A 15,317-nucleotide genomic window follows, 5' to 3' on the forward strand; every position below is an offset into this window, starting at 1 on the left:
TACACACAGCAGTAGTAGTTCTAACAAGATAAAAGTTTTTAATTCAAAGAATTTCAACCCAAAAATATTTTGCAAAACTAAGAACTGCTAAAATCTACTAACTGACGAAATTTAAAAGTTTCTAACAACATATTTTCCAAGTCTAACATCTGTTTGTGGCTAACAACATATTTGCGAGTATAGAATTTTTTCTAATCCTAATGACTGCTTTACACATCTCTAGATGGATCCGAAAGAATCTTGTATAGCATGCTTCCTCTCATGCGGTTCAGCTTGTCAGTCCACCATAGCATCATAGTTGAGGTTAATTTTTTGTCAAGTGGTTTATTCTTCATCCTGATCTTCATGTAATTGCATACACATGGAAGACAGTCAGGAATTGTACCTTGTGGGGGCGCATTGAGATTCTTGGCATTTTCATTCATCCCAAGAGCAAAAGGACAGCGGAGTCTCAGTTCTGTAGTAATTGCAAATGCATATTTCTTGGCTTGAAGAAGGTGTTCACCCTTGAGTTCCTTAACGTTTGACGAGTTCATGTAGGACCAAGGATTAGAGCTCCTCAAGTCATACTCCAGCAGTTGTAGTGTGTGTTGTTGTTGCACATTGGGGCGAAAAGTCTGACTGCATCGTTCTTGTACTTGACATACTCCTTCGCAAGCTTCGGAATCCAAAATTTCTTGAATTCTTCGTAATCCTTCAAGTAAGAGATCTGCAAAAACCATTTGGAATGTCAAACTCACATTTTTAATCAAAAGTTACAAATGAACAAGTGATTATGTAAACAGAAGTTACACATAGGGCCTTGGGTTTTACACTGGAAAAAAATCTTGAGTATGTTATCATAATCTTACAACATATACTACACATTATAAATGCAATAAGATTTTAAATATATCGAAGTACTTACGTATGCTTTTGGCGACAGGAATATCGCCTTGTCATACTTGCTGTTAGAGTTCATCTTCGTCCTCAATCTGCTAATGTAGAAGTCGATGAATTCTGACTCCAAGAAGGATTCTTTCTTTGTAAGCTGTATCATTAGTTCTCCAGATATATCAAACAGCTCGCTACCATCTTCTTTGCGTTCCATCCAAGTAATGTCTCTGCATTACAAAGAAGTAAACTATTATCAATCAAGATAACAGAATCAAGTAGTAAAATACAACAATCAATAACAGAATCAAGCCTACTTGGAGTCAAGCTACTTACGTTTTCGGATGAGTATTGAAATATTCAAGCACTTTATTCTTTTTCTCGCCTTCCAGCCTTTCGATAACTTCTGAACCTTTCACATCGTTTCTCATTGTTCCATCATCTTCTTCAGCAACCTCAGCCATTCTATCTTCTTCTACTTCTGGAACTGCGGCCATTTCTTCTTCATTAGCTGTCTTCTTAATCCTCTTTGAATTTCTTTGATATTGTTTCAGATCTTGTGTTGGGATTTTTCTATTCCTCAGCACACGTTGTTGTATGAATGATGGTTGCCTTTCTCTTATTGTATTCAGCTTCCTTCAGTAACTCTCCTGCAGGTTTTGGAGTTTTTTCTAATCCAAGGCTAAAAACGTTTTCCTGCGTTGTAGCTGCGCAAACAAATATAGGCAGAATCTCAGTAAAATTAGCACATGTATGTAACTTAAAGTTACACAAGCCAAAATAATAATGTACTGTATGTAACCTCAAGCTACACATGCCTTTTACAATGTGTAACTTGAAGTTACACTTCCATTACAAACAAAACACACTGTATGTAACCTCAAGCTACACATGCCTTTTACAATGTGTAACTTGAAGTTACACTTCCATTACAAACAAAACATAGAACGGAAGAGTGGTTACCAGTTGAGGTAGGTTCTGCATTCTCCGTCACTGCGGGTCCATGTTCAGTTTTGTTAATGTTGCTGACGATCTCATCTATCATTTCACTCACTTCAACATTCGTCATATCATCGGGGTTAGCTCCTAGTTGCACCAACCTGTAGGTCTGAGCATTGTCAGGCTGTGTTTGCGGTGTTGTAGCAGTTATCACCATGGAGTCCTCAAACTGTGTTGAAGCAGAACTGTCATCAAAAGTTCCAGGAGTTGGCTGAGTTGGAGCAGTCATAACCAAACCGTCACCAACAGTTGCAGGTGTATCCTCATTGACTTTTGCAGTAACATCATCACCTACGGCTTTTGCAGCTACATCATCACCTGCCCCATCCACAACTCCACCATCTGCAGCTTTCTTCTGTGCCTCATCCGTAACAGGTGTCTCTTCAACATCTTTCTTCTGCTCCTCATCAACATTATTTGTAGGAGTGGGCTTTTGCTTTGCGACAGGCCTTTTCTTTGGTGGAGTCTTGCAAGTTGTCACACTCTTCATACTCGAACTATATGTCCTGAGTGGTCTTTTGTGCCCCTCTGCAGCAGTTTGAGCTTGCAGAATTGTTGGCGTATTTCCAGCTGCAAGGCTCATACATGGAACTGCACAAGTATTGAAACGAGAATTAGGATGATGATGATGATGTTAAATTTTTTTAATAAAATTTCAAGAAGAATATATCATGTGTAATCGACTGGCTTGGATAACTAATATGTGTAACTTCATGTTACACATGAATATGGCATGGATACCTAGTGTAACATGGAGTTACACATGCATCTAACTAGTGTAACCAGAAGTTACACATGCATGTGGCATGTGTAACTAGGGATTACACATCCATATGATCAGTTTACTCAACATTTATTAAGTCTAATCAAGTTAAACAAGCAAGTTAAAAATGAACAAGTAAAATATGAAATTAAAAAGGTTCAAAGACCTTAGTGTCAACTAATTGGGTACCTCTATCAAGTTAAAGAAGCATATTAAAAATGAACAACTACTTACATTCTTCATGGAAGGAAGTTTCCGCGTCATCTTTCTCTTTCTCTTGCTCAGTACTTCCATCTCCTTGTTGCTCTGTCTCAACTAATTGTAACTCTTCTTCTTCATGCTCAGTAGCTCCATGCTCAGTACCTCCATGTACATCATCTTCATGTTGCATAAACTCTTCCTGGGTCACTTTGTAAGGATCAATACCCATTGCTTGCATAATTTGGCAACTAAATTTGTGAACCTTGAATTCCGCTGTTCCTGAAAGGTCCCCTTCTGATATCCCTTCTCTTGCAATTGCATACACTGCTTTAAGCATTGCTTGCTTTTCTTGCAGTTGCTCTTTCAGATGGCTATTCTCAATAGTTTGCGCTTTCAGCCAACTTTGCAGGTCGTCCTTGCTGGGTACCACGGTTGATATACCCAGCTGCTTCTCAAGCTGTGAAAACTCAGCCACAAAGCTAGGAGTTGGCTGCAATTAACAGATGGAGAGGTTAAAAAGAGATTGCAAAAAACAGTTGAACATTCTAAATATACATTTTTCGGTTGTATGTGTAACTTAAAGTTACATAAGCACATTTTATATGTGTAACCTATAGTTACATAAGCACATTAGATATATCTAATGTAAAGTGGATATGTGTAACTAAAGGTTACACATATATCTAATGTAAAGTGGATATACATATAAAATGTGTAACCTATAGTTACATAAGCACAGGATATATATACAAACAGGATATATATGTTACATAACCTATAGTTGCATTCACTTGTGTTATCTTTTGCATGTGTAACTATAAATTACACAAGCACATTTAAATGTGTAACTTATAGCTACACATGACAATTTTGATTACATCAAAGTTTTATCTAAATTACATTACCATAAATTTACAAAACCTAAACCAACTGACATATAACACTTACCGAAAACTGTGTCATGTCTGTTTTCCAAATGTAATCAGAAATCTGGTATATATCCCATCTCCCAACCCTCGGGATATCTTCCTCGTGGTTCTCAACTTTCGGGATTAATCCTGCTGGCGTGTGTTCAGCAAACAATAACTGCAACATATAAATTTTAATTAGTCGATTGAAAAAAATATCCATCACGTAACACTAAAACTGCTGGAATAGAAATTACACACAAGCTTTTTACCAGTAGGTATTGCACACAAGCCTTCACATTTGACAAACAACTAAGATTAGTATGAATCTCTTCAAACAAGTGCTCGTGTATTAAATCAGGCCACGACACCTTGAGCACCGTATCATAAGTTTCAACGATACTAAGATATTTCGCGTTCACTCCATTGGCATTTTTGTCGCCAAAAAACAATACACAGCAAAGATAAAGACCTATCAGGCAAACTAGATCCTTTTCATCAACTTTCTTTCTTTTCCCACTTTTTCTCCTTTTTGCCATAAGTTGTTTTATCTTCTCTAAAATGTTTGTCTTAGTCACCGTCGTCTGATGCTTTGTAGATTTGATATCGGTGAAGTATTTGCTGTATAAAACATTGTCAGTCAAATCACTAGGACAATAGTACTTTAACAGCTTCTGACCCTTTCTGCTTCCAATCCTCTGCATGCAAAATATACCAGCCAGCTTTGCCGGTGTAGACTCTATAATCTTATCATCAGCAAACTTGAATGAACATGGTGTCTCACAATCCATGTCAAAGCAGTTCAAGAGCTTCAAGACGCCGTGTTTGTTGGTAGTTATCTGTCTTGTTGTAGTTGGTACAGTTGTATCATAGTCATCGTAATACATCATTACGAGTTCTCCGTAAGCAGCTCTCCTAAGATATCTATGAGCCCTATCAGTCAGTCCTATAGGCTTTATCACCTTTACTAAATCCTTTACTGCATTCAACGACTGCCTTAGGTTTCCTGTACACATCACACACAAAAATAGCATGAGTCAGTATGTTGTGTACTTATCAAATACACTCGTTTTTAACTACAAAATGAAAATCATGTTACAAACTATGTGTATTTGCCAAGTACACAAACTGAATCATTCTATTCTGTGTTGTGTAACCTTAACTTACATGCATATGAAGGTTTAAAGGGGTCATTTTTTTATGTCCAACTATAATTTACAAACACAATACAGTCATAGGTTATATTTTTGCATGTGTAACTTTTAGTTATCTAGGCAATTGCCAAATCAGTTATGTTATTATGCATGTGTAACTTGTAGTTACACAGTCAATTGGCAAGTCAGTGATTAGATTTTCAATGTGTATCTTATAGTTACACAGCCACTTTGCAAGTCATTGGTAACATCTTGAATGTGTAACTCACAGTTAAGATGTGTAACTACAAGTTACACAGCCACTTCTGCAAGGCTCATTTGTATGTGTAACTACAAGTTACACACTCAATATACAAACCACAACATAGTGGTGAGATTTTGAATGTGTAACTTAAAGTTACACAGGCCCTTGTTTGCGTAGTTATACATTCAAAAGCATCACTTACATTAGAAACTTTTAAATTTCTTCAGTTAGTAGATTTTAACTACAAGTTACACACTCAATCCTAGACATTCTACAAGGTGTAACTTTAACTTACACATGCATATTAATGAGTAACTTTAATTTACACAACCAATTTTCTATGTGTAACTACAAGTTACACATCCTAAACACAACCAATTTTTTATGTGCAACTACTAGTTACACATCCCTAGGCAAGTCAGTGGTGACAGGCTCACTTGGTATGTGTAACTATAAGTTACACAATCAATATACAAACCACAACACAGTCAGTGGTTACATTTTGAGTGTGTAACTACACATGTCCTTGTCTGTGTAATTACATATTCACAAGCATTATATGAGAAATAAACATGAGACCATGACAACAATAGTTTTCACAACTTAGTACCTGTAATTGTATCATCTTTTCTAGGGGGGTTCATTTTTCCTTTCACCATTTTTATTCCAAAAGAAATTTGATTCTGAATCTGCAGTTGATGTAGTAATAAAATCAAGTTAGTTGATTGCAATTCAACTTAGAGTTTCTAGGGTTTTCAAACAGTAACATCTCAGAAATGAAATCCACTAAATCAATCAGTTATATCACATCCATGACTTACCTTTGTTTCTATTTAATCAGTTATTTCATGGATTTTATGCACAAACGATTGTTCTCCTTCTCCGATCTGTAAAATTATCAGTCAGAATGAGTTATGTTTGTTGTAATCTCATTACAAACCCTAGTTCAGAAATTTTCGACCCACGAATCAGTAACAACAGGAATCAAAACTAACAGCTTCAAATCAAAACTTACCTAGTGATTAATCGTCGGAGTATTTCATCAACAGGAATCAGTAACAACGGCGATTTAGGTTTTGAATCTGAAATTGAATCTGAAACTGTTTCTTTTGACTTTTTTTGGTTTTTGAATCTGAAACTTTTTCGATCTGTTTCTCTGATTTAGGGGTTAGCAAATGATGAATAGTTTTTGATCTCGATCTTTGTTTTGGAACAGATTTCAGGAAGATTTCTTGATTTTTTGGGTTTTTTTTCTAGATTTCTTTCTGTTTCAGGTGAGTGAGATTTGTTTTCTCTCTCCTTGGAAATGAAATAATGGCGTCTGAACGAGAGAAAGGTAGGTGACGCCTCTTATATACTTGAGGCTAATTTAGTCTTTTCGCTTTTATTAAATTTATTTTTTAATTCAGGGCCTACTAATAAAACTCTTTTACCTAGGGGCCTCATATTATGGGTTATCCATGGGTTGGGCCTGAGCCTAATTTCCCGTACACAAAACCACTTTCTTGAACGGTAATATGGCCTCGGGACTGTATTTTTTTTATTAGATTCAATTAATATCTCATTTACTGTTAAAAATACATTGGAAGCTGAATTGCAGGTTTCAAAAATCTTCCCCGTGCAATTTAAAGTTTGGAATGCGGGGTCTATGTTCTGATAATAAATTAGCACCAAACCCATTGCTCAAGCCATGAAATATACCTTGCATAATAACCACTTTCTAAACAAACCTTGGAAATGCACGAATACGAGGGAGGTCTGAATTTTTTTGTGGAGGAGCCTATGAAGGAGTTGCGATCGATACATCATTTAAACATACGTGATTCGGGTCCAAGCATAACTCAGTGATAGTCCATCAACTCCAGTAAGGAGGAGTCAGGGGTTCAATCCCACACTGTAAAGGTTTTATTTAATTTAGTTGTATAGAGCAGCTTGGTGGGGTTGGGTCTGGGAGTAGGGCCAGTCCTACCGGATGGATTTGGGTAGGGGCCTGTGTTCGTCTTTGGCCTAGCCAAAAGGCGAGAAAAAAAACAGACACGATTCCGTTATCCAAAAATCTGACCCAACAACGTAGCACGTCGGAGAATTGGAAAAATCTCACATTCAATGATTTTTCAACCGACATATAATGAGTTGCGAAGTTTATAAAAAAAAATAGGGTTCAAGTTAATGTTTTATCGATTGTTCTTGGTTAAAATGTCTCACAAAACCATACCCTATAAATCATCGATTCCTTTAAAGGAGAATTTGTTTCTGTGATGATTTGCACATAACAGAGAACATCTTCCTCTTACTCTTAGATATTTTTCAAGTGGCACATGTTTTCCAATATAATGATGCGGGTATATGATATGTGATTGGCTATACCATGTACGATTTCATTTTAAAATTCATGGTGCCCATTAATTAACTCAATGAGATTAAGGTTTAAGTATTTACTTATTATATACGGGTACCCAACTATCACCTCATAATGCACGAAATCAAGGAATAATTTGTGAGTAAACATATATTTAACAAAGTCATTCACCCATTTAACGGTTTTTCATTTTTTTTAGCGTCGTGGAACTTACGCCCATTGATTACACAATTTACTCCACATATGAATGGCTTGGATAGAGCTACGAAAGTGTTTAATTTGTGAACGAGACATTCGTAATTAATCTATTGATTTTTGAATGCAACATAACAAATTAATCAGATAATTTCGAGTTATTTTAGGTCTATGGAAAGCTTTTGAGAAACTTAAAGGTGGGGCTATCCAAAATGGAGTGTAAAAGAAGTGCACTTAGAGATACTGAATAAATGGCTCCACATGCCCCTAGAAAAAGAGGTTGAACAAAATGCTAAGTTCCGAGAAATAATAATAAAAGGCCAAATGAATCATCTGCTAATTTTATTATTTGAAATCATGTTTAAGTTATTCAGGTTTTAGTTGGTTGCTTATTTGTTAAAATATCTTTGATGTTGGATTCATTTTTTTTAAACATACAGAACAAACTAATGATTATATGTTGTTTTAATTGTTTTAGTTGGGCATTCGACAATAAATATCTATTTCTTATTTTCTTGCACAAATGTACTTTTACATAGTATTTGTTAGTGGGAAAAATGATGTAGACAACCGTAAAATCTTATAAATCATATTCAATTGCATAACAAGATAGAAAACCGTAATTTTACAATTTATAATGATTTTTGTGTGACCGTGATTTAAAACTCAAGTTTTACGGTAAAATTAGCATTTTTGATTTGCTTTGTTCTTTCATAGTTTTACTATGAATGAGAAGATTTGCTATTTCTTAGTACACAAGTGTTATAATGAGAATATTTATTTTGATTATTATATTATATTACATAATAAATTAGATATCTCCACAATAATATTGAATATCCGAGAGTATCAAACTTAATTTATTAGTTAAAAAATAATATACTAATCAAGAAATATTTTAAATGTTCCAAAAGCATTTGGCTATGGGGCGGGGCAAAGCCCGCCACACATCGACGCCCCGGTGCGTAGCACCGGTTACACACTAGTTTAATTAATATACCCTGAGCTATAAGGGCCATCCATGGGGCATTTCGAGAATTGAACTCGGGACCTCTCGCACCCTAAGCGAGAGTAAGCGAGATACCACTAGACCAAATGCCCTGTTCTTGGCTAAACAGTAGAAACACCACTTTTGTACATTTCACCTAAGTTGAAAAGCTATGGACTCTATGTCTAAATAAACACTGGTATTAATTGGCTAAAGAGAATGAAACAGAGTCAACAGGGGAATTAGAATTGAGCATTATGGATGCATGATCGATCTCTGTAGTCGAGCAGGGAAATTAGAGATTTAGGTAAATTACAAGTGTGTCGACAAAACCAAATGCAGTTATATGGGCTACCTTGAATGGGTTTTTGAAAGTTAAATAATAAATAGGTAGACATGGTTATAAAGACCCGATGTAGGGGTATAGGAAAGAAGTTCATATAGGTATGAAATTAATAATAAGGATAACTCAAGAATAAAGAATTTGGCAGCACACTAACACAGAAACAACCACATTGAGAAACAAAACAAGTAGAATAGAAGTTCAAATGCAGATGTCATTAGGTTGCCACACGAGCTCAAAATGAAGGAAGCAACTCCAGAGGTTAAAATTAGTAGTTCTGCTTAGAATCCCCTCCAAACTGGATGAGTTTGTTAGGTAATTAGGTTTAACAATGAGCAAAGAGTCAGGCTGTTTATTGTGGCTGTCATGCATCGGCTTCACAAACTCAGATGCTCTCAATCCTTCATCCAGGAAAAGAATCAAAATCATATGGAGGAAATTTTTTAGCAATAAATAGATGGCCAGGCAATAAGATCACAGAAACCAAATAATATGGAGGGAGGAAACTTTTTAGCAGAATGAAATAGACGGCCAGGCAACAAAATTGCAGGAAACTTTTGACCCCAAAGAAGGTTGTTTTTTTATGAACTATCTTTCTGATGAAGCCGAAACAATTATCTTTCACTATAAAACCATTGTGAAGGGATCAGCTGTATCACCCACAAGAAAAAAACTTATTAACTACAAACATCAAGCTAATTACATTCCACTACCTAGATTTTCGTTTAACTTCCTAAGTGTTCAGTTGACTCTCTCTTCACCATTTATTAGGTACGAACACCCACAGCTCACTGGACCCTACTCTTGGCAGACCAAATCTCAGCCTGCTGAAATTCTAGGAACTAAAAAACACTCTACAAAGTATTCATCTTTAAAGAAACAACAAATAAACACACAACTAAGAAAGGTTCCGATAGTATATATATGTTATGGGGATGTTCATCAGTCAACACAGGTAAAAGTTTAAACTGTAACTAAGAAAGAAGAGAGTATTATTCAAAGAATATAAGTCACATCAGATTTTTGGGATGAGAATTATTATTTTGATGACATTCTTTAAATTGTATTTACACGCAAAACTTAATATATCAGAAAATAATTAAGCATGCAAATACTATACTTTATTTATTTTTATTTGTCTTATTCCTAGTTTATTTTTGCACGCAGCTACATAAACGAGTAAAAATAGGGATGTGATGCCTCACCAGGCCATGCAGTGAGAGCTGGTTAAGTGGGAACAGTGCATCAGTATGTAAAACAATCTCTCCCTCAGCTGAAGGTTAGTTGAAGCATTTTTCAGATTTAATTATCCTGTACCTGAAACCAAAACTTGTCGATAACAATATATATTTACTTGTCCCATAGTGGATACTTGTTTAGAAGGGAACTTACTAGTTTCGCAAAGGATAACTAAATATACCCAAGACAAACAAACCTGCAACTTCAGGACTATTTATATTCATAATTTCAAGGTATGCTGGTAATTGTGGATGTTCATAGCTTCATAGCTTGACACCTCAACAAATTTAAGATATCAATCTAGATTTAATTGGTAAATATCTTAGGAACACAATAATTGAGAAGTCAATTTAGTTAAACAGAACTAGGTGCATCAGCGATAAAAGTTCCCATAAACCTACGAATTGGACAATCGTACGCTAGTGCAGCTCCTTATATTGGCACTTGTGATTCTACGTGTTGTGTTTATAGCAAAACCTTTACATGATTATCCTTATATTGGAAAGGATTTGACTATTTATCGAAATGTTCTATACTGAGCTTCTAAGAAAATGTATCTTTGGGGTCTGGGAAACAGAACTTACTGACTCATTTTGCAAACATTCAGCTAATTAACCTTCCAGAATAAGTAGACAGGGGTAGAACATACTCACCAAGGGTTCCAAGGTACTTTCCAAAGATGAGTAAATGAAGTGGACTACCTGAAGAGCACTGAAAAGATTATGGACAGTTATTATACCTGCTACAGCAGCACATACAGGAGCAACTCATGCAAAGACCTCAGGAACAATAGTTTTCTTGGCATCAACCTGATACAGATTACAAAAATTGAGAAATACAGTAAGAAGGAATTCATGGTAGACAGAAAAGATTTAGACGGGAACAAAAATAACTAATATTATTGTTGACTCTGCCTTAGTTACTTATGAGGTAACATTTGCATGTAACCAACGTATATATTGCGTCGTAGAAGTTTGAGGAAAAACAAACAAACAAACAGTAACAAAACGAATCAGGGAGGCCATAACCAACCTGAACATTGGTGCTAATGGAATCCAAGTAAAACAAGGACACCCATCCCAATCTGCACCGTCGTCATTATTCTCAGATACAGCTTCCTGCAATAGAAAAAAAGGGATTTAGCCTCAGGAAAATGAGAGAGACAAAGAGGCTCAATATCACACTAGGACCCTGTCAGTGCTAAACATCACTCCATGAAAAAATATACATGAAGAGAACACAAGATAGAACAACAGTAAAATTGTCAAAACGCAAAATTCTAAAGAAGAAAGCAAAATAATTAGTGTCTTCTTACTGGTATAACAAAAACAATCAATGATAGGATGTCTCACTCTGACTAAAGACTTGGTACCCCAGGCAAGCATCATCATATCATAACTGGAATGCACATATTCCTAGTCACTCAGATAATCTGAACTGAGTCAGCACGTGGAGTGCTTGATCCGAGCAGAACTCCAGGAGATTTCTTGCATAAATACATGATTGGTTGACATGGACAGGGTACTCATTCCCAAAAAAAATGCTGCAATTCTTCAGCTGCAGGTGTGAAAAGGATCCTGCGTACGCATGAAAACGAGTTAAACAAAAAGGAGCAGCATATCAACTAGGAATGTAAAATGTTACTTTTAAGCACCATGAGTGGCATGTACATGTATGGAGCTTTAAGGTGTGCTTATCAACCCTGGCACCTATTCATATTCAGCTATGGACGGCAACAGCTGAGATTTTTCTATATTCCGAGCAGATGAGAACTAGATATTAGGTGTGAAACATGGATGTCCACTTTTTGCTTACCCTTGACAAGGAAAAGAGCACTACATTACATACCTCTCTTTACCTAGCCTCTTCAACCCAGGACTTCCTATCAAGCTCTTATCTCATCTTTTCTATCTACTCTCACAAACATAGACCATTTCAAACCAAACCAAACCCAGGTTTTGAGGTTATGTATCTTATTACTTCTATCTAGTCCCTACCCACCAAAAAATGAAAACAAAAAATGCAGTTCCATTGCATCTATTTATGCTTGACCAACAAATTCATTTCGTTAAGCTTGCAACAAACAAGCAAAAGGATAAATCACAAGAGTACCAAGCAAAGAACCAGGACACACTTTTGCATCACAGAAGTATGCACTTGAATGAACCCTAACCCTTGCTTTTGCTGGCTGCAATGCAGATCATAGGTTGTCCTAGCAATAATTTCTCAATCAAATTGACAAACAAACTACTGCAATTTTTCTCCCTTAATACTGTTATTTTCTCAATTTTTCTTAGAAACTGAGCAAAAAAAAATTGAAACGGGTATTTATGCATGCAATAAAAAAAAGCACAATGTCTCAATTAATTGAGAGAAAGAAAGTGATGTTTAACCTGGAACAACAAGAGAGACAGCAGCAGCAGCAGAATTCTAAATGGTTGAGAGAACTGGGTTGGATTTGGAGAAGGAAGAAGAGTAGAATCTGATTTTGTGGGATAGATTGATTTTGATTCGAATGGTTATTCTGAGATGGATTTGGAGAAGGAAGAAAAGTAGAATCTTCACCAGAAAATTGATTCAATGTGAATGATTTTCTTTGATGAAGTTTATCACGGTTTCAATTTTATTCTCTTGACCCTCTCACCACTTTTACGAGTACTTCTCTACGGACCGCCATCACAAACTACTCAAAAGCTACTCGGACCAAAGAATGCGTCCAGTGGGCCCCGCCTCCCTAGAAAAAGAACGATTTTTTTAGGGACCATGATTTATTTTTGGGGACCATGGTCTTATTATGCCAACCTCCCTATATTTATAAGGGATATCCTAAATCGTTGAATTGACTAACCTATCCTTAACCTAAATTAATTTAAAACCAACATAATAACCATATATATATATAACCACCACCGCTGATTACCACGACCACCACCTTCGATTATCACCACCACCAACCACCGATTATCACCACCCGCCCACCATCGCGGTTACCACCACCATCTCCGATTATCACCACCACCAATCACCGATTACCACCACCACCTCCGATTACCACCACCACCTACCATCACCACCTCTCTCTATATATATATAGCTTAATTTAAAAAAAAATAATTATTCTCTTCTTCTTCTTTCTTTCCTTGACATTCCTCATTCGGTTGAAAATTATTCTTTTCTCGTGTTCTTCTCTTCTTCCACATTACTTTTAATTGAATAGATATCATCAAGTTCATATGGAAGTTACAGTGCCTTGTTCGTTTAGGACGCGTTTCACAAAAATCCTAGTTTCTTAACGGAACTTCCTGAAAGGAAGAACACGAAGAACAGTGCGGTTCAATAGGATTTTAAGTTAGGTTACCGAACTGCGAGTTCGGTTGGTTCGCAAAAATTTCTAAAACTAGTAAGTAACCGGACTCTATCCATAATACAAAAAATAAAATAATAATAATCAATGTAACCGAACTGTGTTATTTTTCACATTATGTTGAGTTATGATTTAACCGAACTTTGCCTGCTCTGTTCGGTTGGTTCGCAAAAAATTCTGAAAATATCTAGTAACCGAACTCTGCCCATATTACAAAAAGAAAAAAAAAATTCCAATGTAACTGAACTGTGTTATTTTTCCTACTATGTAGAGTTCCAATTTAACCGAACTTGTCCTACTATGTTCGGTTTGTTCGCGAAAAAAATCTTGACAAACCGAAGTCTTCATTAATTGTATACATGTGGAGTTCGGTTAGATATGCTGTTGTGTTAAAGTTTGCGAACCAACCGAACATTACTCTGTAAATCTGTAAACAAAATTCGGTAACATGTCTGTTAACCGAACGACTAAAAACCTCCATTAAAGTGCGAGTTCGGTAACCCGCGTGTTTGGAAAAAGTAACCGAACTACACTTTCAGATGAGTTCGATAACCTGTTCTTCACATATCGTAATCGAACAAGCCCAAATCTATACTAAAAATTTACATTTTTTTTGAAAATTTAGAGCAATTCAACCAACATTGCACTAATTCTACTTCTTTAAAAAAAAAAACCATCTGATTTTTTAATGTCACTAATTATCTTTAACTTAATCATTGCACTAATCATTACACTAACTAATCATTACCCAAAATTAATTAGGAGGGTAATTTAGGTATTAATATAAATATCTAGATAAGGGATGACCTAGATTTACTTCTAATGTCTTACCCAAAATAAAATCATGGTCCCCACAAAAAAACCGTGGTCCCCAAAAAATCATTCCAGAAAAACAGCAGGGGATCCCCATGTTTTGAGATGGATCTATGTGCAGCGGTTTAGATGTGTTTTTTTTTTTTGGCGATCTGTATAGATTTTTTGGATTTATTATTACGAAAATTCTCAACAAACCGAGAAAATGAACCACGGCAAAACGGACAGAGACAATAAAACTCAAAAGTGGAATTCCGTGTTGTTCTATGTGGGGCCCACCGGGATCACACCAAAAAAAATTGTGAGACAAAAACTGATATGCGGTTTTGGCGTGGTCTCTTTTCTCGGTTTGTTTAGAATCACTGTTATTATTAAATGAGATGAGAAACCAAAAAGGCGTCTCTGTACTAACTAGTGTTTTTTACCCAACAACGAGTGATCCAAAACTTAAAGTGGAAATTGAATTATTGTCCCTCCTTTTGATGGGCCTTCACAAATATCCCTAATCCTCTTTACAAATATCCCTAGTGACATTATTGAAATTTTCATTAAAATTCTTTTTCACCAAATTTCCTTATTTAACCTTCCGTTCTTATTTCATCTTCTTCCAATACAACATCAGTCGAACTCCAACACCATTTACATCTCTCCCACTACCACCTCCATTTTTATAGCCGCTACCACAACCGGGAACGTCACCACCGCCGCCACCACCACAATTTCAAAGTGAAAGAGAGTATATTTGAGATCTGAGATTGAAAATCAAACCAAACCCACCACCACCATCTTCATCGTCTCTAGCTCTGCAACTACCACGAGTTTCGCCGTCGTTAACTGGTTCGCGATTCGATCCACAAGTATCAACATAAGATGA

At 36.0% G+C, this 15,317-nt stretch overlaps 1 protein-coding gene and 2 long non-coding RNA genes across 4 annotated transcripts; all 3 read right to left on the reverse strand.

Annotated features, from left to right (window-relative positions):
• Positions 1-1,446: 1,446 nt before the first annotated feature.
• On the reverse strand, positions 1,447-4,572 carry LOC113278710. Its single transcript, XM_026527475.1, has 5 exons — positions 4,017-4,572; positions 3,785-3,922; positions 2,870-3,326; positions 1,837-2,463; positions 1,447-1,580 (listed from the first exon to the last, which is right to left on the reverse strand). Exons 1-5 carry the CDS (start codon positions 4,533-4,535, stop codon positions 1,447-1,449), a joined length of 1,875 nt encoding a protein of 624 aa, XP_026383260.1. The 5' UTR covers positions 4,536-4,572.
• Positions 4,573-5,765: 1,193 nt separating this feature from the next.
• Positions 5,766-6,190, reverse strand: LOC113277244. The gene is made up of 3 exons (XR_003324806.1): positions 6,158-6,190; positions 5,964-6,029; positions 5,766-5,831 (listed from the first exon to the last, which is right to left on the reverse strand). It is a non-coding gene; the product is annotated as an uncharacterized LOC113277244 (long non-coding RNA).
• Positions 6,191-9,239: 3,049 nt separating this feature from the next.
• LOC113277245 lies at positions 9,240-12,902 on the reverse strand. 2 transcript variants are annotated; one of them, XR_003324808.1, is made up of 5 exons: positions 12,660-12,902; positions 11,619-11,843; positions 11,299-11,384; positions 10,233-11,075; positions 9,240-9,428 (listed from the first exon to the last, which is right to left on the reverse strand). It is a non-coding gene; the product is annotated as an uncharacterized LOC113277245 (long non-coding RNA). The 2 variants fall into 2 exon arrangements; XR_003324807.1 differs by lacking the exon at positions 9,240-9,428 and having other exon boundaries at positions 10,066-11,075.
• Between the last annotated feature and the right edge of the window lie 2,415 nt (positions 12,903-15,317).

Source organism: Papaver somniferum, chromosome 5 (genome assembly GCF_003573695.1).
Source record: "Papaver somniferum cultivar HN1 chromosome 5, ASM357369v1, whole genome shotgun sequence".
Classification (NCBI taxonomy): Eukaryota; Viridiplantae; Streptophyta; class Magnoliopsida; order Ranunculales; family Papaveraceae; genus Papaver; species Papaver somniferum.

What these genes read in the sequence shown, in the direction of transcription:
- LOC113278710 (XM_026527475.1), bottom strand. Translation starts at nt 4,535, where the DNA reads ATGGATTGTGAGACACCATGTTCATTCAAGTTTGCTGATGATAAGATT. An exon ending in AACTTCCTTCCATGAAGAAT is followed by an intron (nt 2,464 to 2,869) that starts GTAAGTAGTTGT and finishes ATACTTGTGCAG; the next exon opens with TTCCATGTATGAGCCTTGCA. An exon ending in TGCAGAACCTACCTCAACTG is followed by an intron (nt 1,581 to 1,836) that starts GTAACCACTCTT and finishes TTGTTTGCGCAG; the next exon opens with CTACAACGCAGGAAAACGTT.